The following is a 26042-nucleotide window of genomic DNA, read 5'->3' as shown; positions in this document are numbered from 1 at the left end:
ATCAGAGCCTTTGGGGGGGGGGTCAGGTCAGTGGTCATCTGCCCCAGTATGTGATTCTCATAGTTTGGCCTCTCTCAGACCAAGGATTTACTGCATGGAGAGCTCCTGCATTGATGCTGGAGCTCTTTGTGCCCTTTTATTTGACTGTGCAGACTATAGCCTTTAATTCTCAGCTGTCACAGCTTTCCCGTTTTATAACTCAGGAACTAAACAGTAACATATGAATGACAGTTTTGAAACTGCTTTTATTCTGTTAAAAGAAAGAAATAAAATTATAAGGACAACCACCACACAAGCGGTCAATACCATCGAATGTACTGCTGTTAGTGTACACAGCAGCAAGTCCCTACCTGTGGCCTACAAACACTGTGGCTTTACCAGCCTGAAACCTGTGGAGCTCTTCCCTTTGCTTCTTAACAGCAGCTGGAAGAAAGCTACTACAGTTGTGCAACCTGAAATGCTGTCAGCTAAAACCTGAGGGAAATTGAGTAAATCACTACATAAACACAATGAGCTGCTAAGATACCACAACCAAAGACAAAGAGAAACATTCTTGGCTCTTCCAGATTTCTGCTTGCTGCCAGGAGCCCTTCTTTCTCTGCTGCACTGAGAGACAAAGGCTGCCAGCTCCCATTCCCAAGGGTTCATTTTCCCGTGTCTCCCTCAACAACTGCAGCTGGTTTTTGCCACCAGCAAGAATAGGGTTTGTGGCACAGCCCAGCGCTGGGTCACAACTCTGAGGCTCTCCAGTCCCAGCATCAGCCTGGTGCTGGTTGCCTTCCTGCAGGCAGATGATAGGGTTCTCATTTGGCTCATTCCTATCTCAGGACAGGGAGTTCTCCATGAGGAGAACCAGCTCCATTCCTCCAGAACAATTTTCTGAAGCCCTTGCATTGTCCTCTACTCGCACCACCACTCCGACAGTTATAACAGCACGTTTTCTCTATTACAGTCTCAACATACTACTAAAAAAAAAAAAAATAGAAACCAGTCTGCCTTTTCTATATGCACAGCACATAAAGGCTGAGTCAAGCCTAATAACTCCTCCCGAAGGCAGCGTGCGATAAAGCCTTCATGGCCCCAGCCAAGGCTCCATGGTTGGTGAACAAAATGTCCTGGGATGGCTCCACGCCTTCTATAAACACTTTTTCTGGCAGATTGTGTGCAGTTGTTCCAAATCCTGGGTAGACTGAGTCAGATTGGCTGCCGCACAATACAAGGCGGTACAACGGGTGGAGGAGGAGAAGTGATGTTGGGCACGAAGCCCACTGAGGCTGAGCTCCACCCACAGCTTTTGGTGAGGGCCTGCAAACACCCTGCTGCCAGCACGAGGTTTACAGATTTACGGACACATTGCCCGCCTCCTTCAGCCCGTTTGTTGCACCAATGCAGCTCTCCAGCACCTCTCTGTGGGCGGGAAGCTGTCAGTGCTAGTGGTAAATGGCTTCAGCACGTTCCTGATCAACAGGCAATGTTTCTGCTCTTCCTTGACAATGCTATCCTGCAGGATTTGGTCCTCAGGCTTCCTGGCGTGCTAAACATGGCAAACAAGCCCTCGCAGTCCCATCCCACCAGCCAGCAGAACGTGTCTGGAGTCTCTCACAGCTCCAGCAGTGTCTGCCTACCAGCACAGCCTCCAGGCTGTCCCCAGTGCTCCTGTGGGGCCATCCTGCTCTGGCAGAGCTCAGCTGCAGCTTGGTGCACTTGTCAGAGCCCAGAGCCAGTCCACTCCAAAAAGCACAGCCTGCTACAAGATTGTTTTACTGTCATGATGCATTCCTCCACTCCCTTCTCCACACAAAAGCCTATAAGTTGACCAGGAAGACCCTGTTCAGCAGATGGACTTTGGTATGAGGATGTGTGAAGCCAAGTTAGTCCTTCAGCCTCCGATGTGCACGGGCCATGCCTCTGCAGAAGACTACAGATAATGAGTTTCAGCTGAGTTCCCCCAGCTGTCTCTATGTGATGCTTTCTGGCTCACACTCTGCACAGGTCATTTCCTCATGCAGATGACCTGAGGGAAGTCCCTTCCTCAGTGAAGATTCTGTGGTAACTAAGCCCATGAGGTGGGCTGAACAGAACTGCCAATGGATGCTGTGCCCAGCAGAGCCTGGCAGTGCTGGCAGGCAGCACTGCAGGGTGTGTTTCCCCTGCATCTCCCTGAGCAGGGACAAGCCCAGCAGGCCCCGCCGCTTTCACACCTACTGAGCTCACCTGCTTTCAGTGATCCCATCTCATTCTAGCCTGATCTTATCTTGCTCCCTCTCATTTCTAGGACTATTACAAAGAAGCCACTTCTATTGGCACTGGGTGTTACCTAGAGATGAATTAACCTATTTCTTTTAACCACTCAGACAGAATACTAAAAGACCTCTAAGATTATCCAGTCCAACCATCAGCCCATCCCCACCACGCCCACTAACCATGTCCCTCAGTGCTACATCTGCATGTTTCTTGAACACCTCCACCACCTCCCTGAGCAGCCTTTTCCAATTTCTGATCACTCTTTCTGAGAAGAAAGGAGCAGCTTGAGCTGCTGCCGCCACCTGCAGCTGGGTTACATCAGAGAGGCCTGGGCAGTCAGTGCACCACACCAGGCACAGCTAGAACTACAAACAAGATTCCTAGAGTTACAAAATCCACTTTCCATAACTGTTAAGGTTGGACTGCATGTTTCTGCTGCAGGAGGCATCAGCCTGATCAGAAATACATTGCAACCATCTCTTCACTGTCGCAGGATCTCACCAGCATTCCCAGAAAACAGACTCTACCCTGCTGAGCGCTGCTCTTCTTCCTCCTTCTCCCCATTCTCAGTGAATGATCCTTATCATTTTTTTTCTTTTTCTCTACATTCTTTCCTCTAATTGCTCAAAACTTCCCTTACTTCACTACATGAAATGAGCTTATAAACTAGAAGACCAAGATTTTACATGATCTGATAGTGATAGGACAAGGGGGAATGATCTTAAACTAAAAAAGGGGAGATGTAGTCTAGATGTGAGGAGGAAATTCTTTACTCAGAGGATGGTGAGGCAGTGGCACAGGCTGCCCAGAGAAGCTGTGGATGTCCCATCCCTGGAGGCATTCAAGGCAATGTTGGATGGGGCCCTGGGCAGCCTGATTGGAAGTTGACTGGAGGCTGCTCCTGCATCTCTAAGACCTCCTTCTTGAGAAGTGTCCAGCCTTCCTGGATCTAGTGGATGACAATCCTGCCTGTGGCAGAGGGGTGAAACTGTGTGAGCTTTAAGGTCTCTTCCAACCCATACCATTCTGCGATTCATCTCTACTGCCTACAGATGTCCTGGTGTTCCTGAAATCCCCAAGAGACACCCCATCTCAGGTTGGTCGCACTTGCGTCCCTCTCTCCAGAAAACAGACTGTGCCCTAAGTACTACATTTTTCTCCCACAGATCTTCACGTCTCCTTGTCTCACCTCCATTCCTTCGTGACTGTCCTATAGCAATCAGCAGGGGGTACACTGCTGAGTCTCCCGTTACCTCTGATTGTAACTCTCAATTTCTCCTCCTTTCTATATCAGGACTCTCCAGCAACCAACATTCCCTCCTTGCCAGCCTTTTCTCCTAATCTTCTAGCAGTTCTGCGGGTTTGTGTTCATTTTCACAGTTGCATCAAAAAATGCTGTCCTCCGATGGGAGGAAGAAGATAAAGGAACTCCATAGGAAAAGCTCTTGCTGCAAAAGAAAATGCCAAAATACTGAAGCATAAAGCTTCATGTCACTATAAAGACAAAAACGGTATATTGTGCTCTAGATTTCAAAGCATTTATCCCAAGTGTTAACACAAAAAAGCTGACCTGCTGAACAAAACAGAAATGGTCACAAGAAAAGGAGTTCTGCAGTTTTTGCATTGCTACCTGGGCTACTCCAAGCAAAACATTTATCATCATCTGTACCTGCATCCCAGCAACAGAGTGGGGAAGACAACTGGTACTTCTACAGCTGCTGAGGGCTATGAGGGCATGGGGAACGATGATGATACCTGGGGCTGGAGATACTCTCTGCAATGGAGACAGATGTTGCTGGTCCTCCGACACCCTAAGAGGGCTCACTGAGGAACAGACAGAGGCTGGGACACACCTCCTTGTCACACAATGCCCAGTAACCCAGCATGTATCAAATCTGGATCTCAAAAATCAACAAAAAAAGACTGTGTATTTCTTGACTGTTACCTGACTTTTCCTGCTGGCACCATCAACAGATGAACTGGTGAATCCTGCCTGTGATTCTGTTTGCCCCTTGTCCCTCATCTTTTAAGTAGAACACAATGAGCTTCTTAGGAATTTAAAAAATAAATTAGGGATGCATTACAAAAAAAAAAACCACCAAAACTTACCAGAAGCAGTCATTTTCCACAGATTTTTATTGGGTTTTACATGGCAATACACAGTAGTTACATTGCCCTCTTCAAAAACACAAAATACCACAATGGTATCACCTGTGTGCACATGCACGCATAAATCTCCCACTGTTACTTTCCTAACCTCCAGAAAACAACCATAGTTCAGCTGATAGGCAGCTCTGAATGACAACCTGTTCTCCACCCAGGAGACCCAGAAACAAGGTATCTGAAGCAGAACTTTACTTACACTGGACTTAAAAAGAAATGATTGTCTGCTGCTGCTGCTAGGCTTGTTAACAGCACCAGTGAGAAAAAATTTCAGAGCGTTTGCTTGTACCTGTTTCAGCACATAGCACAGTGTAATTAGCCCCTTTTTTACTGTGAATATTCATTCATTGTGTCCACTAGCCAGCGTCTGCTCAGGAGAATCTGAAGGAATACTTCTGCTCAGAAGCCTGCACCATGTCTTCCAGTGCTTCTGCTGCATATGGCAGAGCAGGGTCTCGAGCCGAGCATTGCAAAGTATTCACAGAAAGCAAGCCCTGAACCAACACCATGAGGATCTGTACCTGACAATGGCAAGCAGGCATTACAGAATGGGGTGGTTCTGCCTATTTGGAATAGCTCAGCCACCCCCAGAACTGCAGAAGAAACAACAGGCAGCACTTGTGGGTGCTCCTCAGTCAAAAGTTCTGAATAAAGCACCAGGTGCGATCTCTTTGTAGACAAATGTAAAGTGGCATGAACTGTTTCATGATTACAATATGGCTCATTTGTCTGGCTCCAGCTACTGAAGAGAGAATGGCAGCACTTGATATTGTATATAACACAACTGGTCCACATCACAGTTTTCATCTTTGCATATGAAAATTAGCCCAAACTGCACATCTTTCAAAAAAATAAAAACAACAACAACAAAAAACCCAACCTGACTGGTAACAGCTCGTAAGGCTACAACAGTAGAGTGCTAGAACACATCTCTGGTTTACCCCCAACACCTGGTGCAAGGTCCATGGAATCCCCTTCCTTCCTTTCCTACCCACAGGACCAGCACAAATCCATGATCCACGATACCACACATCAGTGTGTCAGCAATGGTCTCACTTCCAGCATGGGCAATGATGAAATGAGCAACAAACTCCTGTAAAAGCCAAATAGTATCCACAAGGAGCAGCTGGGCTTTTTTTCCCATTACAAGGCAAAGAAGCTTCATGCCATTGTGCTAAAATACATGCAATGTTCAACACTGTATAAAAGACTGTTGTAATAAACAGAGTTACTTTTTCATTGCTTTGGCTAGGACACCTTGCAATACAGAAAGCCTGACAACAAACTTCCAATGGCTAGTTAATGTTTTCAAAATCTGATGATCTTCAAGGAAAAATAGTTATGCTCTAAGAAGGCAAAATGATGAGCAACATGTTTGATATTTGGATTTTTTTAAGGAAAAGTTCTACCTTGGATTTAATATAATGAAATAATATATTTCCTATACATTTCTCTATATAACTTTGTTTGCAACTACACCATCCTCACGTTAGTCACAGCACAGAAACATCCCTTCCACGTGCAGGGAGTACTCTCAACTTGAAGAAAAACTCTCCAGAACATTTTTAAGTCACAGAAGTGTTACTAACTTCGAATGCTATAAAACTACTGCTGCTGGGAACAAGGAAGAAGACATTTTGAAATCTGCAGCTTCCCAAGGAGTCACTGCTAGAGGAAACATACTTCACAACAGTTCCATCCCAAATGGAAGATCATTAAACTGTGAACTCAGTAAAAAGCAACAAAAGCAAACAATTCCAAAGGTCAGCCTGCCTTTTCCAGTAACCAGCTGGTGTGCAAACTGGGATAATCTTTTACAATTCTCTCCTCCTTCCCCTTATCTTGAATTTTCCATTACTCTATGTCACAAAATTTAAATTTTTGCTTTTAGATGTACTTCATATACTTCTTTTTTTTAATATTTTTTTTTTATATAAAACAGTATAAAAATAAAAGCAACAGTGAAGAGCTACTGGGGAGATTATGCAGGGCACAGAGGACTAAAATCCTATGTTGGATACCAAAGGAAGGGCAGAACTAGCGTTTGCATGGGGCAAAGGCCTTTGAAAAAGATAGCAATAACATCTTCAGTTCAGGGCCTAGAGAAAGCTGATTGACAACTACAGGTGCAATGCTTTTCTACCTAACACTTTACTTTGTAACAGTACAAAGGATTATCGCAGGACATGAAAAAGAAAAAGGAGCACTATGATACCATGTCAATTTAAATGCAACACTCTGAAGCGTATCACCAGTTTGTACATTAAATATAGTAAAAACAATTTCCATTCACCAGTGTCTGGGTGTTTCTTATGGCAACTTTAGAGTAGGCACCTTTTTTTATTTTTTTTTCAGTTCTTCTTTAAATTCTTCACCCCCCAGTATTACTTCTAACAAACAGAAGCAAGAGCAACATAGTGTATATGATCTGCTGCCCATCACATCTAGTGATGATGTTTCTTGCACACAGGAAGCGAGCCTTCATCAGTGCCTGTTGGTTGCTGTCACACATTGGAGTCTTCATCTGTTATACTGGTGCTAGGAGAGCGAGTTGCAAAGTCTTTAAACATTTCATCCTCTTTTAACATGTGCTAGAAAGGAAATGAGGGAAGAGTCAAATTCATTTGACAGAAAAAGACTTTTTATTCTACAGATCACAGTTTTAAGCCTTACTGTCAAGTTGTTGATGCCTTCAGAAAATGCTCCTATTTGTCTCACTGTCCCTTCTGAATCTTCCATCTGCAAAAAAATAGATAATGGATAATGAATGAAAAATGAATCCCTTGCATGCAGTGGCAATTAAGTTCAGCAAATAATCGAAGTGCTTTATTACAGCCCCACACGCTCAGGGTGAGGGATGAGTGTGCCCTGTTGGGACAGAAGATGAGTTATGTCAGAGATAGTCTTACAGGCGCTGCATTCATGGCTTGCAGTTCTTGGGCTGAGAGACATGTTTGTGTTTGTGAGTAGTGCTTTGTGACTGTCAAAACTGAGGATCTTCACAGGCTAAAGGAAAGGAAAGGTTTCACTGTGAAAGAGAAGTTCCCCACCAAATCTAACAGCACATATAAGTACTACAGTTCTACCTGCTCCAGCCTGTCCAAATCATCATCATCATATACTCGGATATCCAGGCCAGCCTTAAAACCTTTCTTCGATGCACTTCCAGAGGCCCTTCCCAACTCCATAGGACACACGTACTCTTCCACATCATCTTGCTTCTTCTTTCTCAGGCTCCCAAAATTGCTGAAGGCAAGTTTCTTTGGCTTGTGAAAAGAAAATTCACAAAAACTTAAGAGTCAGCAAAGAAGTAACAGATGTCTCTGCAACTGATGTTTCAACTGATGTAAGCAGATGCTGAAAGGTTAAGACTCCACTGCTTTGCTAACAGCTTTCTGAATAGCTGCATTTCTGGATAACTGCATCCATAAGAACAAGATGCATCCCTCATTCCACCATTACTACAAAAATAACATTTAAAGGATCCCAAATGTTATCAGAATCCCATTGCACAAAATCACGAGCATATAAACAGTAAGAGACCACCCCCGTCCCAAACATGTTATCATACAGTCAAATGGACAATCTACAAGAGTGCCATCTCTCTTAGGCACATATGAGGAGCTGAGATGCAGTGTGGTCACGGTAGACAAAAGAGTCAAACCCATATCTGCTGAGTCCTGCTCTAATGTTTTTTTGTTTGTTTTCACATTAGCAGCCAACCCTATTTCTCAAACCTTACTTAATAGCCCTCCAAGAATGGATAAAACTAGCACACTGGAGATCTAAATGTCAGCTGGAAGCTCACATTCGAACCCAGAACAAGTGGCCTACCTTGACTTTAGCAGTTGCTGTTAAGAGGACGTAGTCTGGGGACTCCATGGCTTCACGTTTCTGCTGCTGGGCCTCCTGCCCAATGAGGAGGTTGAAATGAGTGGCTAGGTGCCGTCGCAGCAGTGTCTTGTTTGGTGGGATGTTCAGCAACTGGGCCATGGTTTCTACATTGAAACGTGGCTCCAAAACCTATTAACAAAACCAAAGAGTCCAGCAGATGTCAACACTATCTGATGAGGTCTCAAGGACACAGATGGGGATATGTGTGGCTCAGTCACTTTTTAAAGTTGCTTCAGGTTTTTAATTTAGAGAAAATATACAATGAAGTCAGAGAAAAGAGAGTTAAAGGATTCATAAAATGCTTTCTCCAGCCTTTCTTTCTTGAGTTATAATCAGAAGGAAACTGGCAAATAAGAAATAAGAGTTAAATCCACCCTTAGATCACATGATATGGAAAGCTCTAACAAAATGTTTATCCAGCATCCTCTTTTAATTCTGGAACATGTAGTCAAAGGAATGATGGAAAATAAACATAAAATGTCTGGAAAAGGGATAGAAGTTTCAACCACTACAAAATTCTACAAGTGTAAATCTCTAGCCTGGAGCATATCATGCTAGAGAAATTAAAAACAATGCTGTTTTGACATTGAAATTGCAGATTCAAGCCTTCCACACAAAATATAAACATGTGCACGTGTAGGAAGGAAAATGGTGGTTGTGTAATAGCACGATAGTGTTGTAGGGTAGGAGGTAGAAAATGCCATTAAACTGTGAAGCGGATGCAGGCAAACAAATTCACTTTCCACACAAACTTTGTCCAAGCCATTTGTGCCTTTTAAACTATTGGGTAATAAATATCGACAGCAACTTATTATTAAGAAGAAAAAGAGGACAGAAGTGTGTGTGCAGCAAAGATGACAGAACTAGTAATTCTCAGTCACGATTTACTTTGAATCAAATAAAGTAAGTCTGTGAGTATCTTACCATCAGCCCCCCATGCACACCACTCCCCCTCAGATTAGGTGCATATTCTGCCAGATCAACAGAGCGTAACCACTCCATCACGCGGTGATTGGTCCACTGGGTGACCTCAGAAGGTGTGACATTATTCTGTGAACAGGAGAAACAGGCAGTTAAGGAGGCTTCCAAACACAGATGTCCCAGCCCCAATCTTTACTGAAACAAACCTCCCCTGTCCTTTATGCATACGACCCCACTTTGCTCTTGAGGAAGAAAAAAAAAAAACCAAAAAGATTTTTACTTTCTTTGGATTGCTATCTTGCAGCAATACTGAAGTGGAATTGGGTCTGGACCGAACTTCATACATTCCTCAAAGCACTGAAAGATTTCAGAGCAGATGTAAATCACAATTTCACAAGAAATCATCTCTCTCGGCACTGCATATGGCTTACAGTATGCTGAGCTCCCCTCTGAGTTTCTTAATTAATTCTTAATTAAGCTGATTCTTCACTTAAGAATTAAAATATTGAAGCTAGCTGATGGAGACACTGACATGAAGCTATCTTTCTGATACTATCCTGATCATTGCAGGAAAAGTCTAAAGCCTTCCATCAAGGCAGAAGAGTTTGAAATCAGTCAGATTCAAGCACTATTCACTCATAACACAGTATCTTTCTAATAATTTCAAGCCAAGAGTTTATCACAGCAGCTTAGCTTGTGTTTATCCTACTGGGAAGTGATCATCTTTCCTGCTCTGCTTGCAGGATGTTTGTGCCAAACAACATGAGCTGTACTCCTGAGAGCAGTGAACAGGTCTGTATCATTCTTCATGCAGCCTGAGGATCTTGCTGTGCACTAGGATTAGCTGCAATTTCTACGAGTAGAGCTGAAAACTACCTAGCTCCATGAGCTGGTGTGCTTCTCCTGCAGATGTGCATTAGAATCTAAATACAAGACTCTGGGCTGTTTCATCATCCACTGCCCTTCCAACACAAATCAGTTTCCTGCCTGATAAGACTAAACTTGTTTTACAGAGAAAATTCTGACCTGGCCACAGACTTCACAGTTACGCTAGCCTGACAGAAGCTGTGCACCAAGTTCAGGACTATTTATTTTGAACAAGCCACATCAAAGACTAAGGACAGTTGTTAGCAAGAAGGAATGTGAGATTTGGTAAGGAGACATGACTTTGGGGCCACAGCACGTAAAGGATAAAAAGTTGTGTTCAAGGTAGCCTCAGCAGGACATGAAACTTGGGAATAAAATGACAAAAAGGAAACCAAAACTGAAACAAAACAAAATAGGAAGCAGCCAATACAAAAGGAAAGGGTAGAGGAGAAATAGTCAGAAACACTGAGAAAAAACCCTACAGGATTCTTCTTCACAGTTCCATCTTAAAGCAGTACCTCATCTGATGGCCTCCTGCGCAGGCAGTTGGGCTCAAAGTTATTTATTCTCAGAACCTGGATGGCTCTTTTGATGCTGAGGTGGTGGAGGACGCTGACAACCTTCAAGGACAGCAAGTCATCCTGTGGAAGAAGAAGGAGGATTTAATACACAAAAAAGCACTTAGTAGTGGAACCAACACTCGATTTCCTCAACAGCTTTGGATTGTGGCTTAAAATGTCACATCTAGTATATCCTAGAATTTAAATACATGAGACAAGGGATTAATGTCAAGCCAGCCATCCCATAGGTGGCCTGGTGCCTGCCTCTGTGACAAGGTACTGTAAGGCATAACTGCATAGTCAGGTCTTTTTCAGTAAGGATGAATCCCACGATACAAGCCCACACTCCCTCCTGCAAAGCATCGGTGATACTAACAAACGCAGCTAGATCTTTCTCTAAAATCTTCATCCTCCCAATAACTTTTACTTAAACATTAATCTCACAGAAGAACTCCTTTTACAGCTCATACAGATCAGCTATTTAGGCTCCCACCAGCGTTCACAGAAAGAGTCAGACATCTCCTGAGGACAATTTCTGCCACATCAAGGAATGAGACGCTGCCTCACACAGCCTGCTCTCCCTGCACTGACACCAACATCACAGCCTTTGGCTGGACCAGGAACTTACAGATTTTGAAAGCTGGGAAAAGCAAGTTTTCCCCTTCATGATTACAGCAGCAAATAGCAGTTTTGCTCTGGCTCCATTACACCTCCTTGTACTCAGAGCTCCTTTAAATCTCTGATAAGTGGGAGGGAGAGACTTTTTGGCAACCAAACTTAACTCATGGAACACACGTGGTGAACAACAGTAAACAAGATACACAATTTAGATGAGGCTCACAGGTTACTGAAGACTGTTAGTACAACCCAACATCCTGACCTGCTGACAACTTTGCAATATGAGCAGGAAGGTGACACATTTTGCCTCTCTCTGGTTTTATTCCAATATCTAGCCCCAGAAATGTAGCATGTCAAAACCAAAACAGATCCTCTCTCATTCATGGAGCTCAAACACGGGAAATGTTTACACAGGATTGCGTGACCAGCCTGGCAAGACTTCCCAGATCATCCAGATCTGTAGCTCCAGGAAGGGTTGCAAACAAAGAACCTGTCCTAACCTGCAAAAGTGGTCACATGCTGTGAGATTTGCATTCCTGCTAAGTCAGGCTCCTCAGTTATAATTTAATCCTTATTATGTCACTAAGTGTCTCAAAGTCTGGTACTTTGTTGGTGTAAGCTGGCTGACAAGTGAATTTATGCATCTTTATGCTAGGGTTAAACTAGATTGCTATGTGTTAACATCACTTGTGTGTTACAAAAAGCAGAATGTTTTACGATTTTGCCAGTATAAGTGAAGGTTAAATTATTTGCTTCTCCAAACAGTTCATTGCTTTTTGGCTAACTTTATGATGAACTTAAGATTAGAGTTTCTATTTCATGTTATTTCATTATTTTAGTTTGAGTAAGGGTGAATTTCCATGTGGTTTTTAGAAGTTTTCTTTCACATTTTACATACAGTTGTATTTAGTTGATTATTTACACAGAATCTGCTGTTGTAACTTGATGATTAAACACTGTCTAAAAAAATTCCTAGGGATTTAATTTTAAAGGGAACTGACAGGGAGCGTTATCTAGTTCAAAGTCAAAGCTCCCACTGCCTATTCCTCCTCTGTCCACCTCTCAGTTTTCTTTCTCTTTTTGTAGAAAAAAAGACTAGTGTGTAGAGTAAAAAAGCATAACGTGAAGATCCTTCACATTGCTGCCTATGCTGCATTTTACCAACACTCAGTGCTCACCCACTCAATACAGCAACAAAGCTTCGCAACATGAGATTAAGCTCAGCAGAACCTACTGGCAACAGATCTCCAAGATTTAACAGAAGAAACAAGCTGCCTTCTACTCTTATATTAATGTGCAAATTCAATAAAGTAGAGCAACAAACATGAAAACACTATGTAAGCAGCAAGTACTAAGCAATTGTCTGAAATGCACTAAACAGCAAAATCAGGTAGTCAATCTAACGTAAAGAACATACAAAACATGTAAATATGGCATAAAATAGTAACTTTTACAGAGCCTGTGGTGTGACTGATTTCTTCTTTGTTACAAAGAAGGAAATAATATTGGCAATGTTCAGTTTTCATTTACATCTGCAGAGAAGAACCGGTTGGCTTCACCTGACAGGCAGTAAAGTGAGGAGCTGACACTGTGCTGTACATTTTTAAATACATAATGCAAATGTTAATAATGAATCCTGTTTTCAAACAAGCTGGCTCTTAAAACTGCAATTCTCTTCAAAGAAAACTGGTTTGGTTTTCTTACGTTAGGCATCCACATGAATAGATAACTAGACAACATTAGCTCATTGAGAAGAAAAACATTCCACCTACTTCTATTAATTGACAGCAATCTGAACAGTAAAAAGCTGCACGAAATGCAACTACAACATTTGTGTACTTTTGTATGCTTACGGATGCTGCCTGAGCACATCACACGTCATGCACAGCTCTTAAGCACAAGATTATCCACTTCTCACATATAGAATCACAGAAACACCAAGGTTGGAAAAGACCTACAAGATCATCCAGTCCAACCATCCACCTATCACCAATAGTACTCACTAAATCATATCCCTCAACACAAAATCCAAATGTTCCTTGAACACCTCCAGGTTCAGTGACTCCACCACCTCCCTGGGCAGCCCATTCTAGTGCTTGACCACTCTTTCAGAAAAGTAGTATTTCCTAACATCCAGCCTAAATCTCCCCTGGTGCAGCTCAAAGCCATTCCCTCTAGTTCTATCACCAGTTATGCAAGAGAAGAGGCCGACCCCTAGCTCACTACAACCTCCTTTCAGGTAGTTATAGAGAGCAATAAGGTCTCCCCTGAACCTCCTCTTCTCCAGACTGAACAATCCCAGCTCCTTCAGCAGCTCCTCATAAGGCCTGTACTCCAGATCCCTCACCACCTTTGTCGCCCTTCTTTGAACCCGCTCCAGGGCTTCAATGCCTTTCTTGCAGTGAGGGCCCCACGTCTGGGCTTTTGCTTACTATTTGCTCTCCCACATTAAGATAATGTCTTTAAAGATGGAAAGAATGCAGGAAATACATGCAGGTGAATTCTACTGTCAGGGCTTCTGTTTACTTTGGGTTATGGCTATTAGCATTAGTTTGGCACAGGACACTCACTACAGTTTCAAGCAGCCCTCTAAATACTCTTGAGGTAGTGTGTACAAATCAAGGATCCTGAAATATCTTTTCAACATATGACTCTCTCAACTCTCCTGATTTTCTCCCTACAATTATGCAGAGAATTTCCTTTCCCAGTTTATGAACTGTGCTCTGAAAACAGTAGCATCTCATGAGACATGTTCAGCTGTTGGAGTGAGCTCTGTGCTTCTGGTACATCATGTACATGTATGTGTAAGCTCTGCAGCGCTGCAAGAGTAACCTCCAGCTTTAGCTTCTTTTCAGATCTTGTCTATCTGGGGCAAAAGTCAAACCTGCATATGGTGACCACGTGGCTCATGTGCCAACTTTTTGCTCTAGGAAGCTACAAGCCAGATTGCCGTGACCTGGCTCCTCACAGACAACAGATCCTGTAAGATGTTTGTTTGGTTCTGCCAGCCCCACAGGGATGAGAGTGGCTGTCTGCAATGTCAGAGGTACCCTAGCAACCCCAAGTGCCCTCCAGTGCTCTATAAATGGGGTGCTTGTGAGGTCAGCCAGGATTTGGCTGATGGATGCTCCCGCAGAAGGGCTAAAGGAAGAGGTTTAAGTGTTAAGTGAATCAAACAACTATGCAGGAGATCTCTCCAGACTCATGATTTTCAGTGAGCTGTCTGGATGAATGTTAGCGTGCATTAAATGTCAGTAAAAACTAAGAACATGACAAAGATGTCAAGACAAGAAAAGCCATTTACTCACTACACTCATGTAATGGAGCATTCGGCCGTCCACTTTTCCTTCATCAAATTGGGTCTTATACTGGGGGAGGCCAATGTCATCCAGCCACCCTAAAAAAGAGACAGAACCAACATTAACATGGCAAAGCTCTTCCTGATGGCAACCTTGTCCACAACACCAGGCAGGTGTTATTCTCACTCTCTGAACACTAAACTTGACATGATTAGGAACCCCTACAAAAAGCTGTCAATTCAGCATGTAATACAGTCTTACTGGTAACCCAATGGTAATCCAGTTTTCCATGATTGTTCTCCTCTTCAGACCCAAGCGCCTGCAGAGCAAGCTGAAGCTTCTTCCGATGCAATGGGTGCTTTATCCCAAGCTCCTGTGAAAAAAAGGAAAGGAGCAAAGCTTGATACAATACTGTATTTTATTTATTAGTCTGTTACGTAAGAAATAAGAATGGTTTCACAGAGAGTCTCACTGAATACACCTGCCAAGTCACCAGCAAGTGCTGCATTTCTGTTTGTTGAGTACCAACACCACCTCAGCACATGCTCAGCTCACTGCAGCAGATTAAGGAATGCAGGTTCTTTAAAACTATATGAAAATATCAGACATAGTACTCTCATACCAGAGGTTGCATATAAAAAAAACGAAAACACACCACACAAATAATTTAAAATGTGTCAGTATTCCGAAAAATACTTGATCAGATTACTTTCCACTCCTACTTAGGCAGGCAAGGTTAAAAGAATTGTTCAGCTAAAAGCATTCTTTTAAGTTGAACGTAGTGTTTCTAGTACTTCTCACCTTTTCCAGATCCTGCTGAGAGGCCTGCAGAAGGGTTTGCCCAGACAGTATCCAATGTCTGCCATTACTTATGTAAGAGCCTAGCCCCTGGTCCTGGAGCCAGTTGCAAACTTGTTCCTTTGTCCACTTTGCAAATGGCATGTCCAGCTCACTACAGAAGATTTTTTTAAAAAGAGACAGATAAATCCCATGCCTCAAATTTCCTGCTTTCATACCCAATAAAACAACCAAAACCTGAGCCATTCATTCATAGGTATTTTGTGGGAGCTGGGATAATCTCCAGGAAAGAACATGCATCACAATCAGGTGAGCCTTATGAGGAAGAGAGTGTCTCTACCTTTGAACTGTCAGCACCATGATGCACTGTGCTGATCTCTTGTAACCACCACAATAAACACCGTCTACTAATACTGCTGATATAATCACTCTTACTGCCTAGAGTAGCTAAAACTCTAAAGAAAAACTGTAATGTTTCACTTTTGCCTGTAATCCCAGAAAAGCATCAGGAAACACACTGGACGATATCTGTCACTGCCACACGAGGGCTCAGGTTCCACTTTGCACAGCCTTGCAGATGCACTCCAGCTCCACTCAGCAACAGGACCCTGGACTCCCACCACCAACCAGCCTCAACCCTACCAAAATCATCTCTCAAGGGAGGAAACAGCCTGGATCCACCTGTTTCCATTCACCAGAAGAAGAGATGTTTTATTTTGGCACTGCACTCCTTCTTTTAACCCCGCACTTGACTGGAGCTGCCAGGAAGGCATGCACCAGCACACTTAGCCACTGATTGTCTTACTTGCGAGACTGCCCCAGGTCTCTAGACCAGCCCAGCCGTGGCCCTGCAGTTGCTCTTGTCCCTCCTCTTCTGAACTCTGTTTCTGACATGTCATCTGGGTTGAAGGTGGTAGACTGACTTCTTTTAAGTCTGGATTAAAGAAAGGAAGCATATTAACATGTGCCTAAAGAAAAGGTATGTTTTTACCACTGCGGCCAAGACAGGCAAGATTTCCTGTGGCATTTGTAGCCCTTCCTTCACCCAACACCGACCCATCACTGGGTCCCTCAAATGCTAGCTCCTGCTCTTGTGATGGTCACACCAGTTGTGTCCACAACCTGCCTTGGAACAGACTACAGAGCCACAAGTTGAAAGGGAAAAAAAGGAAAGATCATTTGAGAAAAACTGCATAAAGAAGACAGAAGGTGCAGCACTGCCCCAGCAAAGCCCACCACCTTCTTCCTCCCAGTCACCAGCTCGAGCAACTCCAGCGTCCAGCTGGATTCCCTGAAAGCCTGAGTTCTGCAGAATGGTCATTTCACATGTTTTACTTACCTTCCAAATAACTTCTTGATTCCTTTGGCCTTTTTTCTGGAATCTGGAGAAGGTGGAGTCATCTGCAAGCTATCTGTTTCTTTTGGTCGAGGTGGCAAACCAGCTAGATCCAGGTGATCTGCAGATCCTTTTTCTGTTTCAGCTATTAGAAAACAAAGCTTTGTCAAGACTTACTTCTGCAGGACTGTATAGGCACACTCCTGAACTCCGGAATGACTCTTGCTAAAATTACTGATAGCCTCCATGTTAAGAAAATGGGGCAAAGAGGGACGTGAAAAAAACAAGAGAAACAAAATGTGCTTCTTGTTCATGGGCCTGACTGTAAACACTCCAAGGCAAAGCCCTGCAGTAGCTGAGTGCCTTGCATCCAAACAAGGCAACAAATACTTGGTGAACTGAGCAGTGAATCAAATCCCAGGTTCACTCTTTTTCAGGGACGATCTCCCAGGAATAAATCAGTCCACGGCAGGAGTTCAACCAGGAGTCCACAGAGCACAGAAAAATACATTGTTTCCCAGTGGGCAACCTTCCTAATTACCCCCATCATCTCTGTGCTCCCCAATGAGGAAATTCCTGCAACAAACAATTCCTCCCACATTAGGAGCAGGAGGGCTCTTTCACCTTGCTGGTGGAAACAAGCAATGCTCCTTCAAGCTGTGGAGCATTTTGTTTCTCTGCAGAGAAATACCATGAAGTCTACACTATCTCAACTGCATTTTTCCTTTGAAGGGATGCAGAGAGCCTACACACTACCTCCCACATGAAAAGTTTGATCTGTAGCCCTTGTTTTCTGTTCACAACAAATCTAAAGGTTCCTGTCTACAAAAGTGAAATTGTGACAAGACTGTTTAGTAAAAGCTGAAATAACAAAGCATAAGACTACATAAGACCACTTAAAAAGAAAAGTAAACAAATTGCAATATCTATAAGACTACATAAGCAGAGATGTGCCAGCAAAGTGCCAGGTAGCTGAAGAAAGTCACCACGTGGGGCTGATGATGCTTGCTGAGGAACAATGTCAACACAAGCCTGTTGAGATGAAGCAGCAGTGGCAAGGCAGCCTGCAGCAGGCTGGCAGTCAGGCCTGCAGCCACTTCTAGCACCTTTTCACATAGCCATGTAATAAGATGACCATTGTGTTTTTTCAAGTGGACCCTCAAACTTGCAGGAGAAAACCAAACAAATCATATGAATCAATCTAGAGCATATATTGCTGGGACACATGATCTTAAGATTATTTTCCTGTAGGGCAAAGCTGTAGGTGTTTCAGATGGACTATGCATGAAGTTGTCCCATTTTCTTCCAATGAAAGTGAAAACCTTGTAGTGAGGGAACAAGGTCATATGCATGATGATTTTGGGCACTCTGGTTTGACTGCTATAGAATAATAAGGCAGTCTTGCTGGTGAGAGAGAGCAGCATATCAAACAAAGCTTTTGCACTTGTGGATTCTGCTTTACTTGTGTAAGAAAAAGTTCTAGCTTAGAATAAACAACAACCAAAAATACACATTTAAACAGCACTCTAAAGAGAGAATACTAGGACAAGGTGGATTAATTAGCAGCAGAGATTCACGGGTATTGCAATGTTCACTCCACACACCTTGCTCCCTGATGCATAACCCCTAAGAGAAGCCAACCAAGGTAAACCAAGGAAGAGCCAAGAGGACTTGGGTCTCTTTGTCAGCAAGGGCCACATGCGACTGCTGTGCCACCACACCTGCTAAACACAGCTGATACAGCTCCCCTTGCTATTATCTGGCCCTGCTGCTTCGCTCTGCCCTTGCCAGAACCACCCAGGGAACACTCACATCACACAACCAGTTTTTACCATATGAATGGCTCCATCTAAATCTGTCCCAGTTATTTCTCATTCATTTTTTACACAATAAACGTAGCTATTTCTTAGAAGAGGACTTACCCTTTCACTCAGAGTACCCCTAAATTAATTCGTGAGATATAAGTACACCCAATCCCCTGTTTCACAACCCTTCAAGCTTTCCCAGGGGGCTCTGTGACATGTTATCCATATGTTACCTATGGATAACAGCACAGATGCACTCCTGGTGTTCACACACTGTTGTTTTCCCTGTTGCTGTCTTGGTCCGTAAGTAATTTTGTGCTCAAAGTTAAGTAAAGGTCTCTGCAAATTAACCCGCAATCTCTCATTAGTAGCAGTTATCAAGAAAAGGCACAGCTGACTTTTAGCAGAGGACAGATGTTACATGAAAACTCCTTTTAGTGATGCACAAGAGTTTGATGCAGAGCTCCGGTGTCTAGCTTTTGTTTGAAAAGTGCGTGGCTATAACCAGCCATTAGCAACAGCCACAGTACAGCTGCTGGCACAGGCAGACATGCAGGATTACTGTACCTAAAGTAGGGGCGCTTGCACTTCGACTGCGATCTTCAGATATCCAAACAACGCACATAACCACACGCAGCACAAAGGGAGAGAACACGCAGAAGGACAAGGTAAAACATAATTCAAAACTTACATCAACAAAATGCAAGACAAAAGGAGGGAGGTAAATGAGACGCATGCGTCACACACAACTATGAATCACACAGAGATTAGGATAAACAATTCACTGCTCATCTCTCTCTTAGAAAATAAATGCAGTAGAGCTCCTGGTTGGGGAGGGTAAAGCAGCACCTCGGTCCTTGCAGTGCAGGGAGGCCACCCACTCTGCGACTCACATGGGCTCCTGTGAGGCGGCAAGAATCTGGGCACCAACTTTATAGGTGGATGCTCTGAAATCTGGATAACAATCATTCCAATTCACAGGAGCCTGCTCTAGACGGCTCATCTTCCAATCCTTTAAGACAGCCACAAGACTTCCATCTTGTTAGACAAATTAATCACAGGATGAAACAGGTGATTACACACAAACACAGACAAAATAAACCAAAGCAAAGAGTCTAACCCTCAGAATAGATTGCACATCTATTCCAAGTACGCTAGCAAGTTCCCATACCATATGACAAGGGAAAATAGGGGCAATGCATAATAAATGTGTGGGTATGTTGCTTCTTTTGAAAAAAGATCTGAAATTGTCATTGATAAGTAAAAGCAATAAACTTTTTCCTCAACGTAGAAGACATTATCTGCCTTTATGCTTCTGAAGCTGAAATCCAAACAAACTGTTGTGCAACAGAGCCAAAAATTGTAGATAAATGCCAATAGTTCTGATTCACAGACTCACTCGATGCTTGAACAGGAACAGTGGAAAGAATACTGCAGCAAATCAGTTAATGCAAGTTAGGTTTCAACTGCTGGTAAAAGCAAATACTGCATTAAGCAGAAAATTTTGTTCATTTCTTCACTGTGCAAATGACAAGACCAAAACAGAAAACCCTCCTACATGAGTCCAGAACTCAAAATGAGGTTAAATAACCTTACCAATATTGTTCTTGTTGTCACAGTCTCTTTTGCAAGGCTACATAAACAAATAAAATAAAAAGGAGGACTGCGTGCAGCTGCCTTATTTCTGTACATCAGAAAATCTTATGAAAGATAAACTGGAGACAGAGCCAAGGGAAAAAATATCCACAAATCCCACATTTGAGTTGCTGGCCAGACAGCCAGCAATTCAAAACTGCAGTAATGCATTACATGGTCTCAGGGGAGATAACACAGCAGAGGTGGAAACAGACCAACTACTTTGTTACATCAATGAGGTTTTCTCTGTTTTTCTGTTGCTGTTTCTTGACTTCTTCCAACCATTCTACTGAGAAAAACACCACCATGTCATAAACAAGATGAAGGCTGGCTTTTCAGCTTTTTAGGACGGTTACATCACTCAGAAAAATAAACTTTAATTTCCCTTTTATTAGAAACATTGTTCAACACATACATGATCTGCATTTAGGTATACAATACCTACCCAGATTGGGGGCACTTGCAGTCCTCTTATTATTTTTTATCTTGAAAAAGCCTCGTCCAAAGGAAGATCTGGCTTTACGGTTGCCAAAACTATCCTCATCTCCCGTGATGCCATGAGAAGGAGATTTTGGAGGGAGAGTGGCAAAATTATTACCTTCCGTGCGAGGCTTAACCTGCTTAAGTTAGGAAAACAAACAGTCAATACCAGGGAACTGCAAAAGACCTTTGAGGAAGATGCAAAGTGACCACTGACAGATAATCTGGAGAGTCACTTGATCTCACTTGTTACTGTGAGAAAGCATTGCAAAAACCATGAAGAACAGACAAGATCTTCAGTTGAAGAAGTTCAGGACTTGGGATTACTATCACTAAATTCTAAAAATAACATGTCATCTCAAAGATGTTGCTCATTTTCTGCAAGTGCAGCTTACATGTATTAAAAAGGTAAAAATACAGCCCCGTAAGGCTTTGACAGCTGTGGCAACAGTGGAATCAAAGGAGGAGACAAGACCCTCATGCTGAATTGGTTCTCTGGCAAGTGCTGGACAGCCCCTTTCATCTGTCATCGCTTTGCAATTTCAGAATGATTTAATTAATTGACTTTGCCAACTGCCGAAGCTGAGAGGGAAGTAGGCATCAAGTGAAGAGTAAAAATGACAGGAACTGAGATCTGAAACATCACATATGTGATGTTTAAAGTAATAGTTTCAACCTTTTTGGTTGTTTCACCGTCTCTTTAAAAAGACAAAAATCCATTCATAATCCAAACAAGATCCTTTGGCTTTTGCTGAATGGATAGAGCTTTCACCCTAACAGTGGTGTCTCATGTAGGTGTTCTCTGCTCAGGACTTCATGCAATGACTGCTGTATGCAAACTATGCCATACAGCACCATGGGGTAACTGTTCTGTAACGACAGTCTCTTTAAGAACACAGTTGTTACAGAAAGCAATTTGGAAACCCAAGGGTTTTCAGAGATACTAATCAAAGGTAATTACAGAGTCAGTACAATAGTTAATGGCTAGCTTTGCTAATTATCAAGTGGTAGAACGTGTGAGGGAAACATTAGATGAGATGGCAACCTTATGCTCAACAAGACTGAAAGATAATCCTTGTGGGAAAAGAAAAGAACGTGTGAGACACCCTAAGCCTAATGCAGAAGTGATTGCAGCAATCATCGTATACTCCTAACCATCTTGCCTGCATGTCTGCTATTCCCCCTTTGGAACCAAATACAGCAATTTCAGATGACAGCCTTCCAACATCCATGCTGCCCATGCTTCTCCATGTATACCCACAAGTGCGCGCACACACACACACACACACACACATAAACATTACCTCTGTTGGCTTTTGTGAAGCAGAATCTCTGTCCTGTTTGGGAAAGATTAAGAAACACATTAAGAATTCACAGTTTATAGTAAGTATTCAGTTCATCATCATTACCATACGTTGAATTCTTACTGAAATACCCTTCTCTGCATCCTTTTTTCCCAAATGAAATCTCTTCAAAGCTGTATTAATTCAGATTAATTCTTACTTTTTTGAGGTCAGTGAGCTGACATGAAAATACAGTTGCTTTAGTTTACTTTGGAAAGGATTAGCTGTGTGTATAATTAACCACCTGCAGCTCAGTCAGCTGAGGAGACCCAAACCAGGAATCAGACAGGATAGTGGCCAAATATCCACAGACTCCATTCCTTGGCTGTTCCAACAAACCGACTTCCCTACGCAACAACTCAAGAATTCTAGCTTTTATCATCAAGTTTTGCTCACACTTTTAATCCTGTCAATATCTTTTCTAAGTTGTAAAGCACAGCTGCTTGAATATCAGAGAATTCAGGAGTTTTAACAGTTCAGGTTGTAAAAAAAAAAAAAAACAAACAGCCATGAGAATCTCAGGTAAACACCTCCTGCCAAAAAAAAAAAAAGCCTATGTTTTTTTCATTAAATCTGCAAGATGTGATATGTCTATGATCACTGGTAACATGTGTGAGGAGCCCTGCTGTATGGGAACTGCTGAGTCATGGCCTGAACCACTGATTGAGTATCTGGGGAAAGGACTGGGTCAGCCCTGGGAGCATAGGTGAAGGTGTGACCGGAAGGGGTGGAGCCTGGCTGCACCTCTCTTAGACCTCATTTAAGGGCTGACTGCCACTGGGGAAGGATCTCTCATTGGAGATCCCTCCTTAGTGGAGCTTTCCCCTCTGAACCTGGAATCTTTTGATACAGGTGAGCAATCTTCTTCCCTTTCTTTATAGCACCCTTCTGTTGTGCTGGTCCTTCTGTCATTGTACCTCTGCTGTAATGCCTTTCCCATCATATTTGTCTGTCCAATTGCTACACCTGCTCTGGCCCTGAGGAAGAGCCCCATTGGAGATGTCATCCCCATTTCAAAGGGAAAGGGAGAAGTGAGAGCCCATACCAACCGTTTCAGATGTCTCTTTCTTCAAACTGCTCAGACTGCTGGACTTTTGCAGTGAGGAAGTTCTGAAACAACACAAAGAATGAGCTGAAAAACTCCATTAAATTTTTAAAGATAGATACACTCTCAGGAGACAGCTTTAAAAATAACAGTATGTGATGAAATATATTCAAAAGCATAGACATTTTGAATGAATGCAATCAAAGCACTAATCAGAGCCCACACAGTTTTAGGACACATTCTACAAATCTCCGCTTCATAATTACTGATATTAATGCTGCACCAACTTAATGCCTACCTGGGATATTTTTGGCTTTTTATTTAAAGTAGTATATTCAGAAGTACAAGCAGAAGTTTACACAGGCAAAAGGAAGTGCTATAAACAGAAGCTATGAAAAACAGTATTATTAGCAGCAGGCTTCTGACTAATTTAATCCTTAAAGAAGCCAAGCATGCTAAGTCAATCATGGTTTAGTATTTTATCTACAGTTCTATTTTTCATTTCAGACCAGATATCTGTCTGTTCTGATGGGACTCAGTCTAGAGTGCTTAAGTTTGAAAAGAGAGTTATCATTAAAGACTCCCCAAAGCCAGGTCTAAGTCAAGAGTAACTTCATTGAATCTCACAAAGTTATCTATCTTTATATCAGCATATAGAGAATAGAATTTGACTTTGGGCATATTCTCACAGCACTAAGTCACTCAAAATAAAATCAGCCACTGAATCCTATGCTGTGTTCCAGATAAGCCCTGTTGTCTCGTGCTCCTTGCTAATAAATTGCTTTGACACATATGCATCTTCAGAAATAGTCCCACTGATTTCATTGGGGAATAAGGTTATGTGGCAGAATTTAAAATTACGTTTTTATTGTAGTCATCTGATCATCCTTTCCACATTACCAGAAGAACAAAAACCAAACTAGGGTGCAGGTACAACAACAGTTTATGATTCAATTAGAGATGCTTAATAACATAAAATAAACTGCTAGTACTTCTGCACGAATAAAGCACTGGAAAATAACAGTCATGAGCGAAAAAACACCATCATTGTATATCATCTTGGCTAGAATTAGTTAACGTATTTATATGTGTCGGTAAAACATGGATCAGGAGGTTTGAGTCAAAACTTACATATAAATGTTTTCCAAATATTTTTAGTTGTGATACTTACACTGGACTATCACACGGCTGAGTTTCTGGAGAGGAATGTGTTGATCTTACTTCACTGTAAAAATGAAATACATGAAAAAAAATAAAATATTTGGATGGAATCTCCAAATGTCTTGCTAGTACAGAAACCCATCATGTTTTAAACCTGTTTTTGTTTCAGCTGTTATTGCACTAAAACATACCAAATTTTCTCCTTTGCAGTCATAAGTCTTCCAAAAGACAAAAGTGAGCTAAAGTGGATCGGAAAGAAAACAAACACTCTTGGCATGACAATGCTGCACATTGAGATTAAATAAATGCAGAGGATACAGTATGCAGAGAGTCTGAAGCACCAAGAGGCAAAGATGACCCGCTCCCTATAGTTTAGGCACAGTGCGAGGACATTTGCAGTTGGTGCTTTGCTTGTTTTCTTTTTAAGAGTCAGGATATAAACCCCTGCCAGCAATGGCTAGAGCTGCATGAGGTTCTCATCCAGCAGGCTGTGGTATGGGGCACAGGAGCTATAGCTCAGCTACAGCCCCAGCTTCCTTGGGATTCTGCACTGACACATGTAGCCTGGCATTGGAATACCTCATGCAGGGCTCCTATAAGAACAATAAAAGAAATATCTTTGCAGTTCATTGTTTCAGACTCAATGTGGTTCTTTATCTCCTTCTCTAATCTTTTCAAGTGCCTCTTAATTTCTTTCTGCACCTCTGGTAACAGCCGAAGATTAGTGCTGGACAGTCTTTTTGCTGCACTTTGGGCAGTGCCCTATGCCAATCCTTAGCAACTGTGGAAAATATCTGGATACAAGTTATCAGGAACACATTTGGTAGCACAGACAACACTATCTCTGCCAGACCTACATGATGTAAAACCAGATAAAAATAGAAATTCTGTGTTCTTCATTACATTAGATCAGTTTTTCTCTCCTTCTGTTCATTACTTGTGAAGCAGCTGGCATAGAGTGAGTGCTGCTACAAGCAACAACCAACACACTAATGTCTACTTACTGAAAAAGATTTAACCAATGTACATTATGAACATAAGCTGAGCTCACTATTGCTAGTCAAGTGAATGCTACCCTGGTTTAATGGACTTAATAACTTTACAGTATGATAAACGGCAGATTACTTTCATTAAATGCCAAATATTGAATTTACAATTGAAGAATATGTGGGGAAACAGTAATACCTCAAATCACTTGTAGGATCTGGTCTAGGCTGTGTTTTCACTTTCTCTGCAGCAGTTTCTGAGCTCTTGGACGTTGATGAAAAAGATGGGATTGAAATCTGCAGAATACTTTTGTGAATCTGTAAGGAATTCTAAAAAAAAATGAAAATTATCCATTACATTGAAATGAGCTCAAAAGCAGCAGTCAAAAATGAAAACCGTAATAGATAACTATGGCAAGAAGGCTCCAAAATAAAAAGAATATATATTTGCTTTCTGTCCTTTATAATAGAGTGGAGGTTTACTACTCCAAAGATGGCACTGGAAGATAAAGCATGAATTGCTGCAGTGATAAGCTACAGCACAGGCAAAAATCTTCAAAGCCTCTAGAGCCTGCCTGCTAAACTTCTCTTTACCACAGTCTCCAAGAAGAGCAGTTCACTTTTTAGGTTCGCTCCTGTCTTTGTGCTACTCAGAGGATACCAAGCAGCAGCTGAATATTTAATTTATTTAATATTTCGTCATGGTGTGTTCAAAGTCCCTACCTTGACTCAGAGCTTTAAGAGATCTATTGTTTTACTGCTGGAAAATGTGACTGTAAAAATCAGAGATTGGACAACATTCTAATCATTTCACTGAATGTAAACATGAAAAGATGATTGCAACCTTTTAAATATGACAGGATATATTAAACAAGTTCCAGCATGTT

The 26042-nt window shown here is 42.3% G+C and overlaps 2 protein-coding genes across 17 annotated transcripts in view; both read right to left on the bottom strand.

Moving 5' to 3' along the window:
• Positions 1 to 317: 317 nt before the first annotated feature.
• REP15 (RAB15 effector protein) lies at positions 318 to 4366 on the bottom strand. Its single transcript, XM_085217101.1, is given in 7 exon segments — positions 318 to 1411; positions 1414 to 1524; positions 1527 to 1699; positions 1701 to 1749; positions 1752 to 1811; positions 1814 to 1843; positions 4354 to 4366. Coding segments are annotated over 7 exon segments (513 nt in total). The 3' UTR covers positions 318 to 1334.
• Positions 4363 to 26042, bottom strand: part of PPFIBP1 (PPFIB scaffold protein 1) — a 103457-nt gene continuing 81777 nt past the window's right edge. For 10 of the 16 annotated variants that reach the window (XM_085232114.1, XM_085232136.1, XM_085232164.1 and 7 more), the window contains 17 exons: positions 25355 to 25485; positions 24180 to 24233; positions 23013 to 23073; positions 21925 to 21957; positions 20586 to 20760; positions 19073 to 19105; positions 16704 to 16845; positions 16170 to 16298; positions 15368 to 15518; positions 14828 to 14939; positions 14576 to 14664; positions 10608 to 10730; positions 9226 to 9351; positions 8242 to 8430; positions 7494 to 7673; positions 7081 to 7146; positions 4363 to 6998 (listed from right to left, as the gene is read on the bottom strand). In XM_085232114.1, coding sequence (XP_085088240.1) covers positions 6912 to 6998; positions 7081 to 7146; positions 7494 to 7673; positions 8242 to 8430; positions 9226 to 9351; positions 10608 to 10730; positions 14576 to 14664; positions 14828 to 14939; positions 15368 to 15518; positions 16170 to 16298; positions 16704 to 16845; positions 19073 to 19105; positions 20586 to 20760; positions 21925 to 21957; positions 23013 to 23073; positions 24180 to 24233; positions 25355 to 25485 — 1881 coding nt within the window. In that variant the 3' untranslated portion in view covers positions 4363 to 6911. The remainder of the gene's footprint in view (positions 6999 to 7080; positions 7147 to 7493; positions 7674 to 8241; positions 8431 to 9225; positions 9352 to 10607; positions 10731 to 14575; positions 14665 to 14827; positions 14940 to 15367; positions 15519 to 16169; positions 16299 to 16703; positions 16846 to 19072; positions 19106 to 20585; positions 20761 to 21924; positions 21958 to 23012; positions 23074 to 24179; positions 24234 to 25354; positions 25486 to 26042) is intronic. The other 6 variants (XM_085232147.1, XM_085232179.1, XM_085232129.1 and 3 more) reach the window with 5 other exon arrangements.

The sequence above is a fragment of the Meleagris gallopavo genome, chromosome 1 (assembly GCF_905368555.1).
Source record: "Meleagris gallopavo chromosome 1, MGAL_WU_HG_1.1, whole genome shotgun sequence".
NCBI lineage: Eukaryota > Metazoa > Chordata > Aves > Galliformes > Phasianidae > Meleagris > Meleagris gallopavo.
The sequence above is the reverse complement of the archived record's forward strand: the minus strand, read 5'-3'. Positions and strand labels throughout refer to the sequence as shown.